The 25,386-nt window shown below is 34.5% G+C and overlaps 3 protein-coding genes across 3 annotated transcripts; all 3 read left to right on the forward strand.

The window, feature by feature from the left end:
- The first annotated feature begins 2,037 nt into the window (after positions 1–2,037).
- On the forward strand, positions 2,038–5,711 carry LOC114715033 (alpha-L-arabinofuranosidase 1-like). The gene is made up of 13 exons (XM_028899838.1): positions 2,038–2,178; positions 2,265–2,319; positions 2,409–2,611; positions 2,727–2,845; positions 2,953–3,106; positions 3,352–3,421; positions 3,519–3,664; positions 3,761–3,859; positions 3,956–4,395; positions 4,499–4,555; positions 4,654–4,846; positions 4,931–5,074; positions 5,616–5,711. Exons 1-13 carry the CDS (start codon positions 2,038–2,040, stop codon positions 5,709–5,711), a joined length of 1,917 nt encoding a protein of 638 aa, XP_028755671.1.
- Positions 5,712–11,218: 5,507 nt separating this feature from the next.
- LOC114715034 (alpha-L-arabinofuranosidase 1-like) lies at positions 11,219–14,892 on the forward strand. Its single transcript, XM_028899839.1, has 13 exons — positions 11,219–11,359; positions 11,446–11,500; positions 11,590–11,792; positions 11,908–12,026; positions 12,134–12,287; positions 12,533–12,602; positions 12,700–12,845; positions 12,942–13,040; positions 13,137–13,576; positions 13,680–13,736; positions 13,835–14,027; positions 14,112–14,255; positions 14,797–14,892. Exons 1-13 carry the CDS (start codon positions 11,219–11,221, stop codon positions 14,890–14,892), a joined length of 1,917 nt encoding a protein of 638 aa, XP_028755672.1.
- A 7,518-nt stretch (positions 14,893–22,410) lies between these two features.
- LOC114715024 (60S ribosomal protein L5-like) lies at positions 22,411–25,067 on the forward strand. The gene is made up of 9 exons (XM_028899828.1): positions 22,411–22,473; positions 23,034–23,103; positions 23,202–23,293; positions 23,473–23,599; positions 23,684–23,763; positions 23,849–23,965; positions 24,133–24,267; positions 24,371–24,540; positions 24,665–25,067. Exons 1-9 carry the CDS (start codon positions 22,471–22,473, stop codon positions 24,777–24,779), a joined length of 909 nt encoding a protein of 302 aa, XP_028755661.1. The 5' UTR covers positions 22,411–22,470; the 3' UTR covers positions 24,780–25,067.
- Positions 25,068–25,386: the final 319 nt, after the last annotated feature.

The following is a 25,386-nucleotide window of genomic DNA, read 5'->3' on the forward strand; positions in this document are numbered from 1 at the left end:
AATGTTATGTACACTTAACGTGTGCTTATATGGACTGTTACTTCCACCTCTTGGGAGATATTATGATTCATCATACATGTTGGTATGATGGCTTGTGGAAAAATGGAAGTTAGGGGATTGGATTTTACAAGTTAAAGCAATCAAAAGAGATAGTAATGCTTAAAAAACCTCAATTTTGAGGCTGCGACTTCTATGATCAAATGATGGAATCTAATCGTGAAATTTGGTGGACCTAAATCTCACATCCTAAGCTTCAAATGAAGTGGTAGATCACCTAACTAGGAGTTTTGTATGGAAAGTTATGAATTTTTGAAGTTATGGTAAAAAGCTGAAAAATAAAAACTGACCAAATGAACAGTAGTTCTTGAGATCAAAATGGAGCCCGAATGGAATGATGTAAAGAAATGAATGAACTTCGAATAGAACTCAGAGCCATCTCATTTTGATTTTTCTAGAAATAGTTATGAATTTTTGAAGTTGGCAAAATTTTGGGGTTACCAAATGAATAGTAACCCAGGAGAGTGATTATTCAAGGTATGGTTTATTAAGCTTAATGAAATGCAATGTAGTTCCTTTTGATATGTTTTGGCTCCATTTATGGCTGTGAACTAAGGTGTTACAGGTTCAACGTACTAAGTTGATATGGTGTAGATTCTGCATCAAGCCTTTTCATTGTCGTCGTCTAATGACTTCCCGACCCCAAAGGTGAAGCAGAGAAAGGAGGCACCGTCGGAGGTGATAGAGCTAGAGATGATGAAGAAGCCCAGATACTTTTTTTGAGTGGGAGGCCACAATTGTTTTTTTAATCGTGTCGAGTTTTGTTTTTCTTTTTGCAGAATAGGACATGCAATTATGACTCAAAATAAGTTTTATAAGATAAGGATTACATTACTGAATGTAAGAAGATTAGAGCTGAGTGTTAGTCAATTCAAAATTAATGGGACAAAGTTGCGCCGAGTCAAAGTTGAGGGAACGAATTTGAAGAACCAAAAGATTCATTTTTCTGTACATTTAAAAATTTTATTTGACCTGTAAACCTTGAAGTTTTATTTATAAATATGTTATATTTGATTTGCAAATGTTAACTTATTAATATCTGAATAACGTTCTTTCAAAATTACGTTCATTTACCAGTCAATACTTGTAAGTGAGGAGTTAACAGTTGTCGACTATCGATCACTGTCAGCCAACCCGTTAGTCAAAGCCTAAATGTATATGTGATGTACATATGACAAGTAAAATTAATTACTCACAACTCTCAAGATACTTGAGGGTAATTTAACAAGATCGAGGGCTGGACTTGTAAATAAAGGAGATGATGGCCTAAATTTTTCCCGTGTTGGAGCTTGCGAGATAAATATTTAATCGTAAAGGGCATAGACCACGGCGTAAATATGAAAATACTGAAACCATAGGGGCATCTTCACAGCTCCAAATGTGAAAATGAATAGGAGAAAAATTAAAGAAATGAGATAATTGCTTTTACGTACCAAATAGGAACCCCCAAAATCATAGCCTCGTAAGGTCAATTTGACTTTTAAGATTATGAGATGCAAAAGTATTTCACTAGATATAACAGACATATCCCAGAAATTTTCAAAATAAATTAAAAGCTTGTTAACCGTTCAAAAGTCATCTAGATTTGTTTATCGCCTTCCCGTGAAATTCACTTTAAAATTACAGCCTTCACATTTAATTCCCTTCATTTTATTCACTATCTATTTGGGGCCTTTTCAAAATTTGGATATTCTATATATTACCATCGAAAATTTTCATCAAATGCGTTGTCAGCATCAAATTAGATGCAGATTTTCATTGCTTAAAAAATCCAAGCACACAAGATTGTTAGATATATTTGCCATAAATAGTTTGAGGACATGTATTACAATATCTCTTAAGCATACATGAAAACGATGTATCAAATAATTTGTTTCTCAGCAACAGCAAGTCTATATTTAGTTCTAGGCCATGGTTATAAATACTTGTGAGCATAAGTTGAAACAAATAGAGATATTAGTGTTTAAGTAATACATAACAATGTCTGCGTACAAAACATGTGCCCTTCTGCTCATGCTATTAGCCGTTTCTTCTAAATGTAACGCGCTAGACGCAGCATTACATGTAGATGCTCAGTCTGGAAGGCCTATTCCTGAACACTTTTTTGGTGCATTTTTTGAGGTGAATAATGTATCGCAATTATTTTGAAGGCTGTATTCTTTTGTGTTCCTATGCGTCGTACTTGTGGTAAACTATTTGTTTTATAGGAGATTAATCATGCTGGGTCTGGAGGGCTGTGGGCGGAACTTGTGAACAACAGAGGTGATTATAGAACTTCTATTACCTCTTTGACTTTTTTTTTTTAATATTGCATAGGATAATTGAAAATGGATGTATATTTTTGTGTAAAGGTTTTGAAGCTGGGGGCACAATGGTTCCTTCAAGTATCTTTCCATGGACAATTATTGGAGATGAATCAAATATACGGGTGACTACTGAACTCGCTTCTCCCTTTCCTCGCAATAAGGTTGCTGTGAAATTGCATGTCCTTTGTCGCTCCCCCGAGAAATGCCCTCAGGGCGTTGGTCTCTCTAATCCTGGTTTTTGGGGCATGGTATGACCTTAAAATGTTTGACTTTTGATTAGATTTTGCCTTCTTTCTTTCTTTCTTTCTTTTTTAATGATTGTACTATTTTAACTTTAAAGTAATGAATCTCATTCCTTTATAGAATGTTCAGCAAGGAAAGAAATATAAAGTGGTGTTCTTTGCTCGTTCATCAAGGTCAATTGATTTGAAAGTTTCATTGACAGGGGAAAATGGACAAGAATTAGCTTCTTCCAACATCAGGTTATTGGTTCGGGATGCGCTGCCTAAAAATAATTATGATGTTTATCATGTTCAATAAACGTCAAGTAGCATATATACAAAGTAAAATGGACTATTTGTGTATGTAGGGCTTCCGCAAAACATGTTTCAAAGTGGAGAAGGATGGAGATGGTTCTTGAAGCCACAAAATCAGACTATAATTCAAGCCTTCAAATTACAACAACTCGAAAAGGAGAGATTTGGTTAGATCAAGTCTCAGCCATGCCTATGGACACATACAATGTATGCAATATTTGAATTGATATCTTAAATTATATTAAAAAGGCAGCTTCACCCAAAAAGAAAAAGAGATCTCATAGAGGAAAAACATATGCCCTACCATTGCAGAAAACATGTGGACAAAAATGAGGCCTACCTTTTCCCCCCTTCTCAACCTAATTTGAAGCACACTTGAATATATTTTGGTTTTATTTATTCCTTTCTTTCGCTTATTATGACTACAATTATGCTTTCTTTGTTCTCATAAGGGACATGGATTTCGGAAGGACCTTTATCAAATGGTAGCAGACTTGAAACCAAAATTTCTCCGATTCCCGGGTAAGCATCTGCAGCGTGGGGCATATTTGGAGGCTTCTTTGAAATGATTGTTCATTATGGTCTCCTTGAAATTCATTCCTCCATTCAATTGTATTAGGTGGTACTTATGTTGAGGGAGATCACTTGAAAAATGCATATAGGTGGAAGGATACTGTTGGACCTTGGGAGAAGAGACCCGGTCACTTTAATGATATATGGGGCTATTGGACTGATGATGGCTTTGGTTTTTTGGAGTTTCTTCAGGTAGGTGCTTTTTAATTATTTTTCACTTTATTAAGTTAAATTTTTTTCATACACGCACATGTCGACTTCCCATAACACTTCATCACATTTGAACAGCTTGCGGAAGACCTTGGTGCCTTGCCTGTATGGGTGTTTAATGCCGGCATTAGTCGTCATGAAGAAATCAATACAACTGACATATGGCCTTTCGTACAAGTATAACTTAGCCTTGGCAACTTCCCATAATGCTTTTAAGTTAATCCTTATTCCTTCGCGTCTTGGATTAATTTTGTTTTGCATCAATCTTTATAGGAAGCTCTTGATGGGATTGAGTTTGCCAGAGGTGCCGTCACAACAAAATGGGGCAAGATGAGGGCTTCTTTGGGACACCCCGAGCCATTTGATCTACGATATGTTGCTATTGGAAATGAGGATTGTGGGATGTATAACTACCTAGGAAACTACCTCAAGTTTTATAATGCTATTAGGCATTATTATCCTGATATTAAAATAATCTCAAATTGTGACGCTACCGCCGCTCCATTAGATCACCCGGCGGATTTGTTTGATTTCCATGTTTATACAAGCTCTAAGGGTATCTTCTCAATGTATAACAAATTCGATTCTTTGAATCGTGCTGGTCCAAAAGCATTTGTAAGTGAGTATGCTGTTTGGAAAGGAGATGCTGGATTTGGAACCCTCTTGTCTGCTCTGGGTGAAGCAGCATTCCTTATGGGATTGGAAAAGAACAGGTTAACTATTCTCTCCATTGTCAGCTTGATAACATTATTTGGCCGCCTCACAACTTATTTAACATTAATATGATGACAAATATTCTCTCTCGCTGTGGTGCAGTGATGCTGTGGGAATGGTTTGTTATGCCCCACTTTTTGTAAATATAAATGACCAAAAGTACGTAAGACATTATTTATTTCCTTTTTGTGCTTATTTGTATTTTTATAATTGTAAGCTACGAGATCGATGTTGTGTGATTTTGTGTGGATGTACAGGTGGATACCAGATGCTATTGTATTTGACTCATATAGGAGCTATGGAATTCCCAGCTATTGGTTACAACAACTATTCTCACAATCAAGCGGAGCTACATATATCAACTCAACACTTAAAGCCCCAACTTCCATTGTTGCATCAGCAATTGTTTGGGAAAATCAGGAGAACAAAAAGAGTTACTTGAGAATTAAGGTAATGCATGGATGATCAACAATGCTTGAGCTAATCGATGACTAAATGGGTTATAATCTTTTCAAATCCTAAACATTTCTTCAGGTTGTGAACTTTGATGACAAGGCAGCGACTATTGGCGTTACAATTGATGGCTTAGACCCCAATGTGGATCTTTCCGGATCAACAGTAACATTGCTCACATCTACCAATGTCAAGGATGAGAATTCTTTTTACAATCCCAAAAAGGTATCACTTGTGTTATTTTAAAAATCACTTCATCTTTTATTTAAGAAAATCATAAATATTGTGGTCAAGATATAATAAAGAAATCGAATAACCCAGAAGCCACACTATTCGCATGCGTAATATAGTAACCTCCTAGGCCAACCCTGCAATCTTATTATTTGATGACTTTCATTGTCTAACCGTCAAAAGATCAACAGCCGTGAAGTTTAAGCCCGACAAGTAAACGAGGCCCAAATACTTGACGGTTAAAACCGTTAAACATGACAAAAAAAAAGCATTAAATATGGCTTTTTCTATGATAATGATGATTCCTGAATGTTTTAGCTCTTTTCTGAAATTCTATGCGGTGTGATATAGGTCATCTAGTTTGTGCGGATGCACAATTCTTGAGTATCTTGGTTCTTGTCACAAATATTATTTACACATTGGGAATGCAACCATTTTTTAGACTCCACACTATACACAGATGTCACCTAATTTGTGTGAAATGCTCATTCCGAAGCCATGCTCTTAACACATGTTCTGTGCTTCGTATGTGTAGATTGTACCACAAGTGAGTCCACTAAAGAACCCTGGCTCTAATATGACTTTCATACTTCCTCCAAACTCAGTGGCTTCACTTGAGCTTCCAAAATGATTTACCATTTTGAAAGCTTATGAAATTGCTCACACGAGGGACAGAAGAAGAATATGTATGCATATGAAAAGATGTAAGATATACTGCTGTATTTCTTTTTGGTTACAACCCATAATCTTTCTATGCAAGGCATCAACCGAGCCGTAAAGCTGTTGACTTATTTGTGGTATAGTTTTGTAAGGCTTTGTTATGAATCATACAATCATAACTCAGTTTGTTGCCAAACAAAATCACATCAAGCAACAAAGTTGGTTGTTTTTCAAGTGTAGCGGAAGAAAATAGTGTTGTGACTAATTATCTGAATTACATTATGCTGTTTTTATATTAAAGTGGGGTAACATTCAACCTTATAAAACCTAAAAAAAAAAATTAAAAGGAGAATCATCAACCAACAAATTAAAAAAAAGATAAAATAAAATATCTGGTGATGAGGAATGTTATAACCACTGTATCTGCAAAATCCATAATCTTTACGTGTAAGAAACTTTTAGATGCTAGTGTTAACAATTGATTTGTTTTTAGGCTCCTATAGAAAAATAAAGATGTACTCACATAATCAAGATGGATGGGAAGGGAAACCAACTTTGAACAAATTAGAATGACTTCAGTAACTAGCGCGTTTAATTCCATCAATGCGTTAGGTCTAGTAGAAAAGGTTAATATCTTAGAATGTGACAATCTAAGGTACGAATAATGACTGAGAAAAATGCTCAGTTATTACCTGGTCATAACTTGAACACGATTGTTTCTAAGAAAAGAATACAAAAGATTTTAAACAATTCAAAGTGTATGAAATCACACAGAAAAAGGTAAATCTAAAATTTCTATCATTATCGTAATGAAAGATTATTAACTATCAATCACCACTCATAAAATATACATAGATATATATATACACACTGAAGCAAAAGGGAGTTGTTAAGTGAGATCACATCACTATTTAAGCTTGATATGCCGAATATCCATCAATTCCAAATGACGATTGTGATGCCATCAAGTAACAATGGCGTTTTAACATCACACGCATATTTGAGCTAATTCCAAATATCACGACGACATAACAGTGCACCATAAGTCATAGTAACAGTTACTGAGAGAGAACATCTAGATGAGTGCTTTTTATCCAAGCGCCCACAAGAATATATTCATGCAATATTGGTGTCTAGCAATTTGAAAGTATATCATAGGCATCAAAATAAAAGAATACACACATATGATCAAGTTTTACGCAAAGGGAGAAAGCAAAACTAATAAAAAGATAAATAAACAAATAAATACAAAGGTTAAGGGGAGGACAAAGGAAAAATGGGATGGAAAGAAAACGAACAAATCAATCCAAACCAAGTTGGATTTAAACCTCTAGCTATTGTTGCCGGGGCTCACATATGTGACAACCACCATAAAAATATAGGCTTTCCTTGAGTGAGAGTGAAAACAAGATGAATGGACTTTACTCTATTTTGGTCACCGTTACCTATTCCTAAACCCTAACTGTCATCAAAAAAGAAGAGAGAAGAATTTTCTTTGTCTCCCTTTTTTGTGTGAGAAAAATTATCTCCCTCTTAATCCTTACTCTCTTATTTATAGGGTTGGTCTAGGATTTCACAATTTTCTTCTAATTTTCATTTTTGCGGGTTGAACAAAATGGGGTGTTCACAACGGTTCTATCCATCGCCTACAACACAATGAGATGATGAATACTTCCTCGTGTATAATTTCAGTGAGTCAGCGAAACAAGGCACCTTACTTCGACATTTTCTGAGTCATATCGATTCAGCTCCTTCCTTCGTACTTAGCATTCCAACAAAAACAATATAAATGCAAAATCACAACACCTATCCACTAGAATTTTGCATCTAGGTTCTGTCATATCTTGATAATTATCGCCCTGAAAATAAGGAGCTTAGGACTAACCAAGGGCCAAGTAGAGTAGTAGAGACAGAGACGGAACAACTTTTGAAGTGGAAACCGGGGAGGGACCGGACAGTCATTTTGAAAGGTTCCGGTCAATAAAAGGCAATACTGAAGAATTGTGCCCGAGATTCCTGAAAATTTCCAAAACTTCATGAAAAATAGAACAAAAAGTCTAGAACAATATTTGAGGTCTGAAAGTTGAAATAAGAGTCAAGATAATTTATTTTAGAATTTCATGTAATTATTGGTACGTTTGGCTAATTAAGAAAGAATGGGCCAAATTGAATTATTTTAATTATATAGAGGCCTCAATGATCCATTAAAAAATGAGAAAAATTAGTTGAGAGGTTATTACAGATTGTAAAATTATTCTTGACCTCTGTAAAATACAGAGGTTAGCCTTAAAATATTCAAAGGCAAATTATGTCAGTAAAAGGCTGATTTTGGGAAAAAAATTGAATAAAAGGAGTTACAGGTCAAATTTTGACTTAAGAAAAATTGGTGAAGTTCTCTTCATTAAAAGGAAGTTATTGGAGTAGAGAAACGAATTTTTAGAAATACTGGATTAGGCAGGACCCAGGAAAAATTTAACCGATATTAGGAAATTATACACAAGAATAAGCAAAGGCTTATTGGGATAAAATTTTTTCCAATTTTTCTGCTCATTTTGACACCAAATTGGAAGAGGAGGATATGGATGGAATTATAAAATTTGTCTAAGGGCATTATTGGAGGTAGATAAATTATAATAAAATATTATTTTATAATTACATGGTTAATAGGTGGCACGACATGTGGCATGATCATGGAGGGCAAGACAAGATCAAGGGACAAGTGTACAAGGAAATTATAACATGTCACTAGGGGCAAAGTAAGAAAACCGAGCAAAAAATTTGGCTATAAATACCCCCTAATTCGATAATTCGGCCAAAAAAAGGGAAAATTGGAGGGAGAAGTTTTACTCTTGGAGTTAACATAAAAGAAGAGGAAGAAGGAAGAACAAGGACTAAGGATCATCAAGCAAACATCCAAGGCATTGAATTTGAGCAAGAGGAGGCTTAAGAACAAGCAAAGAAAATCAAGGAGCAAATCTTGTTAAGAGGTAGCAAGGACTTGCAACCTTAATGCTAAATTGCAGTGGTTGTTTTTGCTAGGTGTGCTATGCCATGATGCGATTGAGTTCCGTATGATGTAATGCGTTTAACTCCTTGGATTTATGCCTTGACAATTTGTATAGTTGATTTGTCTAATAGTATGATTGTATGCTCCCTTTCCATGGCATTATGTCATAAATGAAAGCATGAAAATGTTACTTGCGTATAGCATGAATCAATCTTGCCCTGCTAACATTACACTTGTGGTTCTTTGCTATTGAGATTTTTTTTTTTAACAATCTCACCCCTCTTTGTATATATAATTGACACAACTAGGGCTGGCTGATCAAGAAAGAAAGGAAAGAATGTGGCGGGGTTTTAGGGGAATTGTCATGCATGAATTGTCATGCAGATATGAACTTTCCAATGTTATGTAATTATGGTTTTTGAATGGAATTATGTAATGTTATGTACACTTAACGTGTGCTTATATGGACTGTTACTTCCACCTCTTGGGAGATATTATGATTCATCATACATGTTGGTATGATGGCTTGTGGAAAAATGGAAGTTAGGGGATTGGATTTTACAAGTTAAAGCAATCAAAAGAGATAGTAATGCTTAAAAAACCTCAATTTTGAGGCTGCGACTTCTATGATCAAATGATGGAATCTAATCGTGAAATTTGGTGGACCTAAATCTCACATCCTAAGCTTCAAATGAAGTGGTAGATCACCTAACTAGGAGTTTTGTATGGAAAGTTATGAATTTTTGAAGTTATGGTAAAAAGCTGAAAAATAAAAACTGACCAAATGAACAGTAGTTCTTGAGATCAAAATGGAGCCCGAATGGAATGATGTAAAGAAATGAATGAACTTCGAATAGAACTCAGAGCCATCTCATTTTGATTTTTCTAGAAATAGTTATGAATTTTTGAAGTTGGCAAAATTTTGGGGTTACCAAATGAATAGTAACCCAGGAGAGTGATTATTCAAGGTATGGTTTATTAAGCTTAATGAAATGCAATGTAGTTCCTTTTGATATGTTTTGGCTCCATTTATGGCTGTGAACTAAGGTGTTACAGGTTCAACGTACTAAGTTGATATGGTGTAGATTCTGCATCAAGCCTTTTCATTGTCGTCGTCTAATGACTTCCCGACCCCAAAGGTGAAGCAGAGAAAGGAGGCACCGTCGGAGGTGATAGAGCTAGAGATGATGAAGAAGCCCAGATACTTTTTTTGAGTGGGAGGCCACAATTGTTTTTTTAATCGTGTCGAGTTTTGTTTTTCTTTTTGCAGAATAGGACATGCAATTATGACTCAAAATAAGTTTTATAAGATAAGGATTACATTACTGAATGTAAGAAGATTAGAGCTGAGTGTTAGTCAATTCAAAATTAATGGGACAAAGTTGCGCCGAGTCAAAGTTGAGGGAACGAATTTGAAGAACCAAAAGATTCATTTTTCTGTACATTTAAAAATTTTATTTGACCTGTAAACCTTGAAGTTTTATTTATAAATATGTTATATTTGATTTGCAAATGTTAACTTATTAATATCTGAATAACGTTCTTTCAAAATTACGTTCATTTACCAGTCAATACTTGTAAGTGAGGAGTTAACAGTTGTCGACTATCGATCACTGTCAGCCAACCCGTTAGTCAAAGCCTAAATGTATATGTGATGTACATATGACAAGTAAAATTAATTACTCACAACTCTCAAGATACTTGAGGGTAATTTAACAAGATCGAGGGCTGGACTTGTAAATAAAGGAGATGATGGCCTAAATTTTTCCCGTGTTGGAGCTTGCGAGATAAATATTTAATCGTAAAGGGCATAGACCACGGCGTAAATATGAAAATACTGAAACCATAGGGGCATCTTCACAGCTCCAAATGTGAAAATGAATAGGAGAAAAATTAAAGAAATGAGATAATTGCTTTTACGTACCAAATAGGAACCCCCAAAATCATAGCCTCGTAAGGTCAATTTGACTTTTAAGATTATGAGATGCAAAAGTATTTCACTAGATATAACAGACATATCCCAGAAATTTTCAAAATAAATTAAAAGCTTGTTAACCGTTCAAAAGTCATCTAGATTTGTTTATCGCCTTCCCGTGAAATTCACTTTAAAATTACAGCCTTCACATTTAATTCCCTTCATTTTATTCACTATCTATTTGGGGCCTTTTCAAAATTTGGATATTCTATATATTACCATCGAAAATTTTCATCAAATGCGTTGTCAGCATCAAATTAGATGCAGATTTTCATTGCTTAAAAAATCCAAGCACACAAGATTGTTAGATATATTTGCCATAAATAGTTTGAGGACATGTATTACAATATCTCTTAAGCATACATGAAAACGATGTATCAAATAATTTGTTTCTCAGCAACAGCAAGTCTATATTTAGTTCTAGGCCATGGTTATAAATACTTGTGAGCATAAGTTGAAACAAATAGAGATATTAGTGTTTAAGTAATACATAACAATGTCTGCGTACAAAACATGTGCCCTTCTGCTCATGCTATTAGCCGTTTCTTCTAAATGTAACGCGCTAGACGCAGCATTACATGTAGATGCTCAGTCTGGAAGGCCTATTCCTGAACACTTTTTTGGTGCATTTTTTGAGGTGAATAATGTATCGCAATTATTTTGAAGGCTGTATTCTTTTGTGTTCCTATGCGTCGTACTTGTGGTAAACTATTTGTTTTATAGGAGATTAATCATGCTGGGTCTGGAGGGCTGTGGGCGGAACTTGTGAACAACAGAGGTGATTATAGAACTTCTATTACCTCTTTGACTTTTTTTTTTTAATATTGCATAGGATAATTGAAAATGGATGTATATTTTTGTGTAAAGGTTTTGAAGCTGGGGGCACAATGGTTCCTTCAAGTATCTTTCCATGGACAATTATTGGAGATGAATCAAATATACGGGTGACTACTGAACTCGCTTCTCCCTTTCCTCGCAATAAGGTTGCTGTGAAATTGCATGTCCTTTGTCGCTCCCCCGAGAAATGCCCTCAGGGCGTTGGTCTCTCTAATCCTGGTTTTTGGGGCATGGTATGACCTTAAAATGTTTGACTTTTGATTAGATTTTGCCTTCTTTCTTTCTTTCTTTCTTTTTTAATGATTGTACTATTTTAACTTTAAAGTAATGAATCTCATTCCTTTATAGAATGTTCAGCAAGGAAAGAAATATAAAGTGGTGTTCTTTGCTCGTTCATCAAGGTCAATTGATTTGAAAGTTTCATTGACAGGGGAAAATGGACAAGAATTAGCTTCTTCCAACATCAGGTTATTGGTTCGGGATGCGCTGCCTAAAAATAATTATGATGTTTATCATGTTCAATAAACGTCAAGTAGCATATATACAAAGTAAAATGGACTATTTGTGTATGTAGGGCTTCCGCAAAACATGTTTCAAAGTGGAGAAGGATGGAGATGGTTCTTGAAGCCACAAAATCAGACTATAATTCAAGCCTTCAAATTACAACAACTCGAAAAGGAGAGATTTGGTTAGATCAAGTCTCAGCCATGCCTATGGACACATACAATGTATGCAATATTTGAATTGATATCTTAAATTATATTAAAAAGGCAGCTTCACCCAAAAAGAAAAAGAGATCTCATAGAGGAAAAACATATGCCCTACCATTGCAGAAAACATGTGGACAAAAATGAGGCCTACCTTTTCCCCCCTTCTCAACCTAATTTGAAGCACACTTGAATATATTTTGGTTTTATTTATTCCTTTCTTTCGCTTATTATGACTACAATTATGCTTTCTTTGTTCTCATAAGGGACATGGATTTCGGAAGGACCTTTATCAAATGGTAGCAGACTTGAAACCAAAATTTCTCCGATTCCCGGGTAAGCATCTGCAGCGTGGGGCATATTTGGAGGCTTCTTTGAAATGATTGTTCATTATGGTCTCCTTGAAATTCATTCCTCCATTCAATTGTATTAGGTGGTACTTATGTTGAGGGAGATCACTTGAAAAATGCATATAGGTGGAAGGATACTGTTGGACCTTGGGAGAAGAGACCCGGTCACTTTAATGATATATGGGGCTATTGGACTGATGATGGCTTTGGTTTTTTGGAGTTTCTTCAGGTAGGTGCTTTTTAATTATTTTTCACTTTATTAAGTTAAATTTTTTTCATACACGCACATGTCGACTTCCCATAACACTTCATCACATTTGAACAGCTTGCGGAAGACCTTGGTGCCTTGCCTGTATGGGTGTTTAATGCCGGCATTAGTCGTCATGAAGAAATCAATACAACTGACATATGGCCTTTCGTACAAGTATAACTTAGCCTTGGCAACTTCCCATAATGCTTTTAAGTTAATCCTTATTCCTTCGCGTCTTGGATTAATTTTGTTTTGCATCAATCTTTATAGGAAGCTCTTGATGGGATTGAGTTTGCCAGAGGTGCCGTCACAACAAAATGGGGCAAGATGAGGGCTTCTTTGGGACACCCCGAGCCATTTGATCTACGATATGTTGCTATTGGAAATGAGGATTGTGGGATGTATAACTACCTAGGAAACTACCTCAAGTTTTATAATGCTATTAGGCATTATTATCCTGATATTAAAATAATCTCAAATTGTGACGCTACCGCCGCTCCATTAGATCACCCGGCGGATTTGTTTGATTTCCATGTTTATACAAGCTCTAAGGGTATCTTCTCAATGTATAACAAATTCGATTCTTTGAATCGTGCTGGTCCAAAAGCATTTGTAAGTGAGTATGCTGTTTGGAAAGGAGATGCTGGATTTGGAACCCTCTTGTCTGCTCTGGGTGAAGCAGCATTCCTTATGGGATTGGAAAAGAACAGGTTAACTATTCTCTCCATTGTCAGCTTGATAACATTATTTGGCCGCCTCACAACTTATTTAACATTAATATGATGACAAATATTCTCTCTCGCTGTGGTGCAGTGATGCTGTGGGAATGGTTTGTTATGCCCCACTTTTTGTAAATATAAATGACCAAAAGTACGTAAGACATTATTTATTTCCTTTTTGTGCTTATTTGTATTTTTATAATTGTAAGCTACGAGATCGATGTTGTGTGATTTTGTGTGGATGTACAGGTGGATACCAGATGCTATTGTATTTGACTCATATAGGAGCTATGGAATTCCCAGCTATTGGTTACAACAACTATTCTCACAATCAAGCGGAGCTACATATATCAACTCAACACTTAAAGCCCCAACTTCCATTGTTGCATCAGCAATTGTTTGGGAAAATCAGGAGAACAAAAAGAGTTACTTGAGAATTAAGGTAATGCATGGATGATCAACAATGCTTGAGCTAATCGATGACTAAATGGGTTATAATCTTTTCAAATCCTAAACATTTCTTCAGGTTGTGAACTTTGATGACAAGGCAGCGACTATTGGCGTTACAATTGATGGCTTAGACCCCAATGTGGATCTTTCCGGATCAACAGTAACATTGCTCACATCTACCAATGTCAAGGATGAGAATTCTTTTTACAATCCCAAAAAGGTATCACTTGTGTTATTTTAAAAATCACTTCATCTTTTATTTAAGAAAATCATAAATATTGTGGTCAAGATATAATAAAGAAATCGAATAACCCAGAAGCCACACTATTCGCATGCGTAATATAGTAACCTCCTAGGCCAACCCTGCAATCTTATTATTTGATGACTTTCATTGTCTAACCGTCAAAAGATCAACAGCCGTGAAGTTTAAGCCCGACAAGTAAACGAGGCCCAAATACTTGACGGTTAAAACCGTTAAACATGACAAAAAAAAAGCATTAAATATGGCTTTTTCTATGATAATGATGATTCCTGAATGTTTTAGCTCTTTTCTGAAATTCTATGCGGTGTGATATAGGTCATCTAGTTTGTGCGGATGCACAATTCTTGAGTATCTTGGTTCTTGTCACAAATATTATTTACACATTGGGAATGCAACCATTTTTTAGACTCCACACTATACACAGATGTCACCTAATTTGTGTGAAATGCTCATTCCGAAGCCATGCTCTTAACACATGTTCTGTGCTTCGTATGTGTAGATTGTACCACAAGTGAGTCCACTAAAGAACCCTGGCTCTAATATGACTTTCATACTTCCTCCAAACTCAGTGGCTTCACTTGAGCTTCCAAAATGATTTACCATTTTGAAAGCTTATGAAATTGCTCACACGAGGGACAGAAGAAGAATATGTATGCATATGAAAAGATGTAAGATATACTGCTGTATTTCTTTTTGGTTACAACCCATAATCTTTCTATGCAAGGCATCAACCGAGCCGTAAAGCTGTTGACTTATTTGTGGTATAGTTTTGTAAGGCTTTGTTATGAATCATACAATCATAACTCAGTTTGTTGCCAAACAAAATCACATCAAGCAACAAAGTTGGTTGTTTTTCAAGTGTAGCGGAAGAAAATAGTGTTGTGACTAATTATCTGAATTACATTATGCTGTTTTTATATTAAAGTGGGGTAACATTCAACCTTATAAAACCTAAAAAAAAATTAAAAGGAGAATCATCAACCAACAAATTAAAAAAAAATAAAATAAAATATCTGGTGATGAGGAATGTTATAACCACTGTATCTGCAAAATCCATAATCTTTACGTGTAAGAAACTTTTAGATGCTAGTGTTAACAATTGATTTGTTTTTAGGCTCCTATAGAAAAATAAAGATGTACTCACATAATCAAGATGGATGGGAAGGGAAACCAACTTTGAACAAATTAGAATGACTTCAGTAACTAGCGCGTTTAATTCCATCAATGCGTTAGGTCTAGTAGAAAAGGTTAATATCTTAGAATGTGACAATCTAAGGTACGAATAATGACTGAGAAAAATGCTCAGTTATTACCTGGTCATAACTTGAACACGATTGTTTCTAAGAAAAGAATACAAAAGATTTTAAACAATTCAAAGTGTATGAAATCACACAGAAAAAGGTAAATCTAAAATTTCTATCATTATCGTAATGAAAGATTATTAACTATCAATCACCACTCATAAAATATACATAGATATATATATACACACTGAAGCAAAAGGGAGTTGTTAAGTGAGATCACATCACTATTTAAGCTTGATATGCCGAATATCCATCAATTCCAAATGACGATTGTGATGCCAACAAGTAACAATAGGGTTTTAACATCACGTATATATTCGAGCTAATTCCAAATATCACGATGACATAAAACTGCACTATAAGTCATGATGACAGTTACTTGGAGAGAACATCTAGATGACTTTATTTGAGCTTCCAAAATGATTTACCATTTTGAAGACAATATGACATTGTCCACATGTAGGACAAAACAAAAATATGTATACATATGAAAAGATGTAAGATACAAGGCATCAATCAAGTTGTAAAGTTGTTGACTTATTTATACTATATTTTTATAAGGCTTTCTTATGAAATGTATGTTGGCAACACTTGTAAAAATTAATAAAAAATATGGTTTGAGTTGTGTCCAAGGACATTGTCCTTAGCAGTTTTTCCGCCACATAGATTAGAAAAAAAGGCAACACTCCTTAGGATTAAACGAACTCTTCTTACGTAAAGCAAGGTAACAAAACAATAGAACTTTAAAACTCAGGAGAAGAGATAAAGGAGGAGAGCTTGAGGATAGAACTCAAAGCATCCTGACCATACACCACGCATTGCCTTTTATAGGCAGATGATATGTGATCGTTGGGCTACCATAATAGTGATCAAAGATAGTTTTAATGACAATTAAAATGACAGTTTAAAACAATTAATTAAGGTGAATTAAAACATTTTAAGGCCATTAAATTTGGTTAATGGAAGAATAAAACTGACTAATTAAAAAGCATAAATACTTTAACGGTCATTTCTAATTGTCAATTCTAAAAACTTCTCTTCTCAACCATTTTATTAGCTCAAACTCACATTTTAGTAAACACTAAGGTTTTCTCAATCTTGAGTAATACAATACTTCTTTTGACACACTCACCTGCTAAAACTCCAATAACATATTTTATTATATAGAAAAATTGTCTTCATTTCAGGTACCCCCACACTTTCTAATATTTTATTATATAGAAAAATTATCTTCGTATCTCTTCAATAATAATTCTAATTATATTAGACTCTTCCACCAAATATATGGTGATACCCCAAAATCATAATGACCAGAATCATATTTCAGAATTTAAAATCCACACAGTTTGTTTTCGAGAAAAAAACCTTAAAGTTATCACATAAATATGGTCACATTTATAAAATGGTCCATTCTCATATAAAACACATACTACAAATAATGTCACTGCATAATGAACAACGACAATAAAGTTTTAGTATGACAATTTGTTAATCACCAATGCACTTGTAGCCACATCCGGCGAACTTCATAATTTTGGTCTTGAAAAGATAACGTTGATGAATTATAAGGAGGTTACAAATGGTTAAACCAATTTGATGTATTTGATAACTATAATAATGACGCCTCCAGCGGATATATAAATCCACCAACAGCTTGGAAATAAATCATAAATAATATAATAATAATAGGGGGTTATCAATTATTAAAACCAAATTAATATATGCATTAACCAACCCAACAATATCTTCAATGTGAAAGGATAAAACCACTAACGGAAATACGGTGTAGTAACATAAACAAAGATAATAAACAATTATTTAATCAATGAATGGATAAAAATCCACCACGTTTTCCTTCTTTCAATTCGCACTACATATGGAACATCATCCATGTAAGGCACAATTCATAAGATTTTGTGTGTAGATATATAAAATCTAGGACACATAACTTGGCATCTCATTGATTTCTTTTTTATTGTTGAAATGTTCATACTAAGAAAATACCATTACTTCAAAATAGTTTCACTAGTTTCTAACGGTTTTACTCAAAATTATATTTAAAACTCACACCAATTTCATGAAACCAACCCATGAAACCCAACAGCACATTTTTCTGTTCCCAAAATCATTCATGTGCCGAATTTAATCAATGTCATAGTAATTTGAAAACAAAAAAAAATGCCTTTTAAACTCAACTAGCAAATAATACTTGGTAAAGAAACCAAAAAACATATACGCTATATCAACAATTCTTTTGTATATCTCCTCCTTGTTCAAATTCTAGAACAGACATATGTGTACCTCAAAGAGTAGACCAAAACGCGTAAGTGGTAAGCAATCTTGACTAATCATATTCAACAACATGTCCATTATCTCTGAAAAAATGGTAAGTCATTTTTGCCACTAGTCTCTCTCTAAAGCACTTCTACCAATATTATGGTATTCATGCTCGGACTCCACTCGCAATACGGTGTCTATAAGGTCCTATGTGAATATGCTTGAAGAGGAAAATTTGGGACTTGATGTTCTTGACCACCATAACTCATCTAAATATATAGCATGTGCTGCATAACTTAATTTCATCCATAAACACCATTAGATTCACTACCTCGACACATACTTTTATCAGGTTTACATCTACCACCTATTCGGATCATTATACTAGGTGGTAGTGTCCCAGGTTTGTGAGTTAGAACTCAATCCTCAAGTCATCTCTAGCCTCTGCAAGCACCAGAGGTTTACCCCTTCTCATCTCCATCTTACTAGAGAGACAAGGAGCAGCCTATTTGGCTAACTTCTTTATTATGAGGTCTCAAAGAATGTCCTAAAATGAGGCATAAACAACAAATATAAGAATAACTCAAACCTTCTATCAAATAAGAGGAAAATGTTGATTTGAATAAAACTATCAAATTAAATTAGGACAAAACTTAGAGGCTTTCTTATATGATCACTTTGTTGCTAATGAGTGCTAAAACAACTAACTCTACAATTAAATGGTGCTTTCGTGTGATATAACTCTCAAGATTGTTGGCAACACTGGCAAAAATTAATAAAAAAAATATGGTTTGAGTCGTGTCTAAGGACACTGTCCTTAAGAGTTATTCCTCCACACAGGTTAGAATAAAAGGCAACACTCTCCAGGATTAAATAGATCCTTCTTGCGTAGAACAAAGTGACAGAACAACAGAAATTTAAAACTCAGGAGAAGAGAGAGAGGAGGAGAGCTCGGGGATAGAACTCAACGCACCTTGACCATGCACCACGCATTGCCTTTTATAGGCAAATGATATGTAACCGTTGGGCTGCCATAGTAGTGGTTAAAGATGATTTTAATGACAATTAAAAGGACGGTTTTTAAAACAATTAATTGAGGTGAACTAAAACATTTTAAGGCCATTAAATCTGGTTAATGGAAGAATAAAACTAACTAATTAAAACACATAAATGCTTTAACAGTCATATTTAATTGTCAGTTCTAAAGACTCCTCTTTTCAAACATTTTATTGGCTCAAGCTCACATTTTAGTAAGCACTAAAGCTTTCTCAATTTTGAGTAATATGAGACTTCTTTTGACACATTCACCCACTAAAACTCCAACAAAGTATAATTTTTAACTCAACTTGTTGCCTAGTAAATACATCATGCAACAAAGTTTGTTGTTTTTCATATGTAATGGAATAAAATAGTTATGTGATTAATTATTTGAATTGCATTATGCCATTTTTATATTAAAATGTGGTAACATTCAACTTGATAAAACCGACTAAGAATAAAAATAGAATCATCAATCAACAAATGAAAAGCAAAAAATAAAATAAAATATATGGTGGTAAGGAATGTTATAACCGCTGTATCTGCGAAATTTGTAATCTTCACATGTAAGAAACTTTTACATGCTAATGTTAACAATTGACTTATTTTTTGGCTCCTACAAAGAAATAAAAATCCACTCACGTACTCAATCAAGATAGATGGGAAGAGAAAGCAACTTTAAACAAATTAGAATAACTTCAGTAACTAACTTGATTGATTCCATCAATGTGTTAGGTCTCATAGAAAAGATTAATATCTTACAATGTGAGAAACAGGGATATAAATCATCATTGAGAAAAATGCCCACAGTTATTACTCTAAGCTAGATATGCTGAATGTCCATCAATGTTTAGGTGGCAATTGTGATGTCAACAAATAACAATGGGGTTTTAACATCATGCACTTTAAGTCAAAGTGACAGTTGCTAGAGGAGAACATCTAGATGAGTGCTTTTCTATCTAAGTGCACACGAGAATATATTTATGCCACATTGCTATGGAGAGATAAGCACATCAATGTGAAAGTATATGAGAGGTGTCAAAATAATAGAATACACATGTACGATCGATTTTTGTATAAGGAGACAAAACAAAAGTAGTGAAAAGATAAATAAATAAATAAATAATTAAATACAAAGGTGAAAGCGAGGATAAAGGAAAAAATGGGATGAAAAGAAAATGAATAGATCAATCCAAACTATGTTGGATTTAAACCTCTAGCCATAAAAACAAGATGAACAATAGAGTGCACTTTGTTTCGGTCACATCTGCCCATCCCTAATCTCCAACTTTAATTAAAAAAAAAAAGAGAGAGAGAAGAATTTTCTACGTTGCCCTTTTTTCTTTGAGAAAAATTGTCTTCTCCTCAATCCTTACTCTCTTATTTATAGATTTTTATCTAGGGTTTCACAATTTTCTTCTAATTTTGTTTTTTATTTTTCCTCAATAATGACTTATAATATTCTTTCCCATTTAAGCATCAAATCATCTTTAGTTTGTGATTTTTTATTTTAATTTTTGAAAATTATGACCCTAAAAGATACTTCCAATTAGAGAGCCAATCATATTAAATAAAGAGTTTTTATTTTTATTTTTGGTTTTTCTTGCTTTTCTCCTCAATGATACCACATTGTATTTCCTAATTTTGAGGTGAAGCAACATTTAAACCTATCTTTTTGTTTATTGACACTTATTATTGGCAAAATCTTTTTGCTTGATTTTTTTGTTTTTTTTGCTTACCATAATGTGGGCTTTTCAAACTTGGCTTCTAAGTAAGAATGAATGAGGATTTTTCTTCTATTATTTTTTTATTGTTTTATATTTATTTGATTTATTATTTTTTATTGGTCCAGATAAAATAGCATGGTGTTCATAGTTTCCCCTCTTTACTTGTTTATAAGTAAGAGAAATGAGTTTCTCATCTTTGAAGCAAGTAAAGATAATGACACGTAATTGTTCTAGCAAAGTGCACAACACAAAAAGACAGAACTAGGGTGCTCCAAAGACTAAAAAACATCTAAACAAAATACAGTGTTCATGCCCTTCTTTACTTGGTTCACAAGGGAGAAGACAAGGAAAATATGCAAGTGGAACTGAACGTTCACACAAACTAGAGCACTTAGTTCCATGAAGATTTAGAAGATGCCTGTCGTTGTAGGGCTTTTGAAGATGCCTGTTGTAACAAGGCCTCGAAAGGGCGCCAATCATTACTAGGGTTGGAGAGTGCTTGCCGTCATAGGGTTTTTGATAGGTTTTAGCTGCTACAAGGCTTTGAGGGTACTTGTCACTATAGGACTTTAAAAGGACTACTATCTATTATTGAGCTTTAAGAGTGCCTGCCATTATTAAAAAATTGGGATGGCAATGCTAACTATTGATTTGCTTTTGGGCTTCTATATAGAAATGAAAATCCACTCACATACTTAATTAAGATGAATGGGAAGAGAGAACAACTTTCAACAAAGTAGAATCACTTCAATGACTAATTAGATTGATTTTTACAGTGTATCAATTATTTTTGAGCTAATTCTCCCTTAAAATCTTTTGAATATTGCTAATGAAAAATAACGGTTATATTCGCATTATGTAAAAAAAATTATTGCTTAAAAAAAATATTACCATGAAATTGGTGCTTGATTCAACAATGCCACTTTTATAAATTATATAAATAATTTTATAAATATATTCACTCAAAAAATAATTTTATGAATATAAATTGCGTCCACCCTCCATCCCATTCTCTCAAATTAATTTTTTTAGGAAGAATTATAATGCGGTCTCAACAAAAAAATAATTACAAAAACAAGTTTCAGAAGTTGTTATTCCTTACTCTCGAATTTATCATTACAAGTTGCTTAGGTTGTTATTGAAATTTTTCAATAATTATTTTTCTTCTTTGGGACTTCATTGTAATTTTCTCTTTTTTTTAATCAAGTATAGATGTCCTTCAAATGAATTTATTAGTGCTTATTGCAACTTTTTTTTTTTTTAAAATCAGTGCTCTTTAAAGCTTATAAAATAAATAAAAGCAATATTATGTCAAAAAAGCATACCCTCTTGTTTTTAATTAGATATAAAATCAATATTATGTCAAAAAAATAATATTGAGATTGATGGTTCAAAAATAGAAGAAATCATGTTAAAAAATTAACTCGAATTAAATCTGATTTAAATAATAATGAATATAAAAAATAAAATAATATTAATGGCGTACTTTTTTTTTGTAAGCATTTGTTTTTTTTATATTAGCATTTATTTTGCATATCATAATTCATGAAAAGCAAAGCATTGCTTGTTTCGTGAATTTATTTAAAAGCAAATAGGCAAATAGTTTCGGTTGAGATCCGGGTTATAAAGTCGATCCATTAACCCGAATCCGAGCCCAATAAACCCTTATTCCCCAAACCCCTTGCGCCCCCTCTGGCAACAAATCCGAGCCGTCGATCAATCTCAGATCTCCTTTAAAACCTAGCTCATTCGAGCTCCATGGTTTAACCTAAGTAGCTGCCGCTGCGTTCCTTACGCCTGTCTCTTGTGGGAGCAGACCGCGGCTCAATGGTACGTACATCGATTGAAAGCATTTTTCATTTCTGCTGAAGCTTGAATTTGCTTGAATGCCTGGTTTTGTTTGAGATTCCAAGCTCTGAGACAGCGAGCTGACGCGGGTTTTATTTGAGAGAAATCTTAGTTTGTTTCGAAAGATATGGATTTATCCACTGGGACTAGGTTCTCGCTGTTGATGCTGTTAATGGTAGTTTTATAGGTTTTGTTGGGTTTCTTGTGAAGCTGTTTTTGAACGGTAAGCTTTTGTTCTGAGTCTCTGCAAGAAACTTCAGCCTAGGGTAGAGCTGGCATGGCGTTGTATATGGTTTAGTTTATTGCTCAGTATAACTTAGCTGAGCACTCCGAGTTTTGTGCTTCCATCTTTAACGCCTAATTCGTTCTTGAGTTATAGGTTTATATTGACGTTTGGGGACTTTTGCTTTGTGTTTTAGCCCCTCATTAGAACTTACTGTTTGAAATTCACATTTCTTGGTCCGGGATTTTTGGTCTTGGGTAGATCTTAATGGAAGCGTTGTTAACTGTTAAATATTTGTGTTTCTTTTTATATAATAAAGGCTTACGTCAAGGCTCAGAAAACAAAGGCCTATTTCAAGCGTTACCAAGTTAAATTTAAGAGAAGAAGAGGTAATGTTGCAATACATCAAGGTTCCGTTTGTATTTTCTGAATGACTTTCGTGTATTTCCTCTTTGTTAACTTTTTTTTCCCACTGAAAAATATGCAGAGGGTAAAACAGACTACCGAGCCAGGATTCGTTTGATTAACCAGGATAAGAACAAGTATAACACACCAAAGTACCGCTTTGTGGTTCGATTTGTATCCTTCTCTGCAGTCTGTGATGTTGATGAGTGACTTAACAATGGATCAGTGAATACATTTAAATTATTTCTGCCATCCTTGCAGAGGACGTTGTTTTCCAATTTCATGTGCTTACATTTCTGTACATATGCTTGGTATCATTGTCATCTTGCTAGTGAACCTTAATCCTGTAACAGACAAACAAGGATATCATTGCTCAGATAACATCCGCTAGCATTGCTGGTGATATTGTTCTTGCTGCAGCTTATGCACATGAGCTGCCACGCTATGGTCTTGAAGTTGGTCTCACAAATTATGCAGCAGGTACTAACTATACAAGCAACTCCTCTTTTGCCATTATCAGCGTTTTGGCCTTTAATTAATGTATTTTCTTTAAATAATTACTAGCTTATTGCACTGGATTGCTTTTGGCCCGTCGGGTCCTTAAAATGCTCGAAATGGAGGAGGAGTATGAGGGCAATGTTGAGGTATTCATTGATGGATTTAATTTACAAATACTCTCTATATTTATAACCATATGAATATGATGATTGGTTGTATTATTTCTATTAGGCAACTGGGGAGGACTTTTCAGTTGAACCTGCTGAGACTAGGAGGCCCTTCCGTGCTCTCCTTGATGTTGGTCTTATAAAGACTACCACTGGCAATCGGGTATTTGGTGCCCTCAAGGTACTAATTTAACATTTTTTTTACGATTATGGTACCACTTCTATTTCCGTAGTTAATTCTTGCTGTTGGGTCCTGTTGGATTTTACTACCCCTCCTCCTCCTTTGGGTGGGCTGTGACTATATTTATTAGGCAGGATGTCATTGATTAATAAGATATTGGGTTTCAGGGAGCACTGGATGGGGGTCTGGATATTCCTCACAGTGATAAAAGGTTTGCTGGTTTCAACAAGGACAAGAAGGAGCTTGATCCTGAAGTTCACCGTAGATATATCTTTGGTGGCCATGTTGCTGCTTATATGAAGGCAAGTGCAAAGACGTGATGCCCTTGCCATTGGGCTTTCCTTAGTGCCTGTTGTTAGGGATATTTAAGATAATAGTGTGACATTGCATGCAATAATATTTCAGACTCTGATGGAAGATGAGCCTGAGAAATACCAGTCGCATTTCAGTGAATATATCAAGCGACGGTTAGAGCCTGATGGTCTTGAGGAGATGTATAAGAAGGTCCATGCTGCCATTCGTGGAGACCCGACCACAAAGAAATCAGAGAAGGAACCACCTAAGGAACATAAAAGGTAAAAAGAATAAAATAACTAATTCACTTGTTTCGTCTTTGGTATATATATAATCTATCCAATTAACCAGTCTGCTGATTTTGTACAAGGAAGTCGCTAAGTATCTTATTTTATGGCTTTTCAGGTACAACTTGAAGAAGCTGACCTATGAAGAGAGGAAGGCTAAGTTGATTGCACGGTTGCAGGCTCTCAACTCAGCTGCTGGTGCTGATGAAGATGATGAAGAAGACGACGAGTGAAATTGCTTTGTAGATGCGGCTCCTCACATCTAGAACTTAATTTAATTTGCAGTTTCAGATCTATTTTCGGGAAAGTTTTGTTTGATGGTGCTGTTCTTTATTTTCTAGGTGACAATTTTGGATACTTTCGGCTTAGCCTGGTTCTTGCGCTTTGTCTTGAGTTATGCTTATACACAAGATAATTGCATTACCACAAGACTGTGTTTTAAATTCTTCTGTAGGTTATCTTGGGGATCATGTTTGCCTTATTTTTCGAAATGTGTTGGAATATACAGAGGACATAATTATTAGATGAGTTGCCCATCGTCGAAACTTAAGAAAAGAACCCCCTCTGATGAAAAAACTGTCATCTTAAATCATAGTAATAATTTTATATTTATATATAATTGATCACTGGGGAGGTGTTGTTATCTCCGTCCAATGCAAGGGGACATGTTTATCAAATCATCTCCAGCAAATTTTTTGGTACTGAAAATCAATTTTTGTTAAGGTAATAACTTATACTGATGTCTTTCTACTATGATGTTTAACGTCATTTTACTCAATTACCTTACCATGTTGACACTTTTTTAGCCCGCGTTGGTGGGTCGTTTGAAGATAAATGCTT

Source organism: Neltuma alba, unplaced genomic scaffold (assembly GCF_004799145.2).
Source record: "Neltuma alba isolate B1F8T4 unplaced genomic scaffold, ASM479914v2 tig00011573_pilon, whole genome shotgun sequence".
In the NCBI taxonomy this organism is placed as follows: Eukaryota; Viridiplantae; Streptophyta; class Magnoliopsida; order Fabales; family Fabaceae; genus Neltuma; species Neltuma alba.

Excerpts from the sequence above, each read along its gene's own strand:
- LOC114715033 (XM_028899838.1), top strand. The coding sequence starts at position 2,038 with ATGTCTGCGTACAAAACATGTGCCCTTCTGCTCATGCTATTAGCCGTT. Across the intron at positions 2,320-2,408 it reads GGAACTTGTGAACAACAGAG|GTTTTGAAGCTGGGGGCACA; the intron begins GTGATTATAGAA and ends TTTTGTGTAAAG. Across the intron at positions 3,860-3,955 it reads ACATATGGCCTTTCGTACAA|GAAGCTCTTGATGGGATTGA; the intron begins GTATAACTTAGC and ends CAATCTTTATAG.
- LOC114715034 (XM_028899839.1), top strand. The coding sequence starts at position 11,219 with ATGTCTGCGTACAAAACATGTGCCCTTCTGCTCATGCTATTAGCCGTT. Across the intron at positions 12,846-12,941 it reads GTTTTTTGGAGTTTCTTCAG|CTTGCGGAAGACCTTGGTGC; the intron begins GTAGGTGCTTTT and ends ACATTTGAACAG. Across the intron at positions 14,256-14,796 it reads CTTTTTACAATCCCAAAAAG|ATTGTACCACAAGTGAGTCC; the intron begins GTATCACTTGTG and ends TCGTATGTGTAG.
- LOC114715024 (XM_028899828.1), top strand. Across the intron at positions 23,294-23,472 it reads ACCGCTTTGTGGTTCGATTT|ACAAACAAGGATATCATTGC; the intron begins GTATCCTTCTCT and ends ATCCTGTAACAG. Across the intron at positions 23,600-23,683 it reads TCTCACAAATTATGCAGCAG|CTTATTGCACTGGATTGCTT; the intron begins GTACTAACTATA and ends AATAATTACTAG.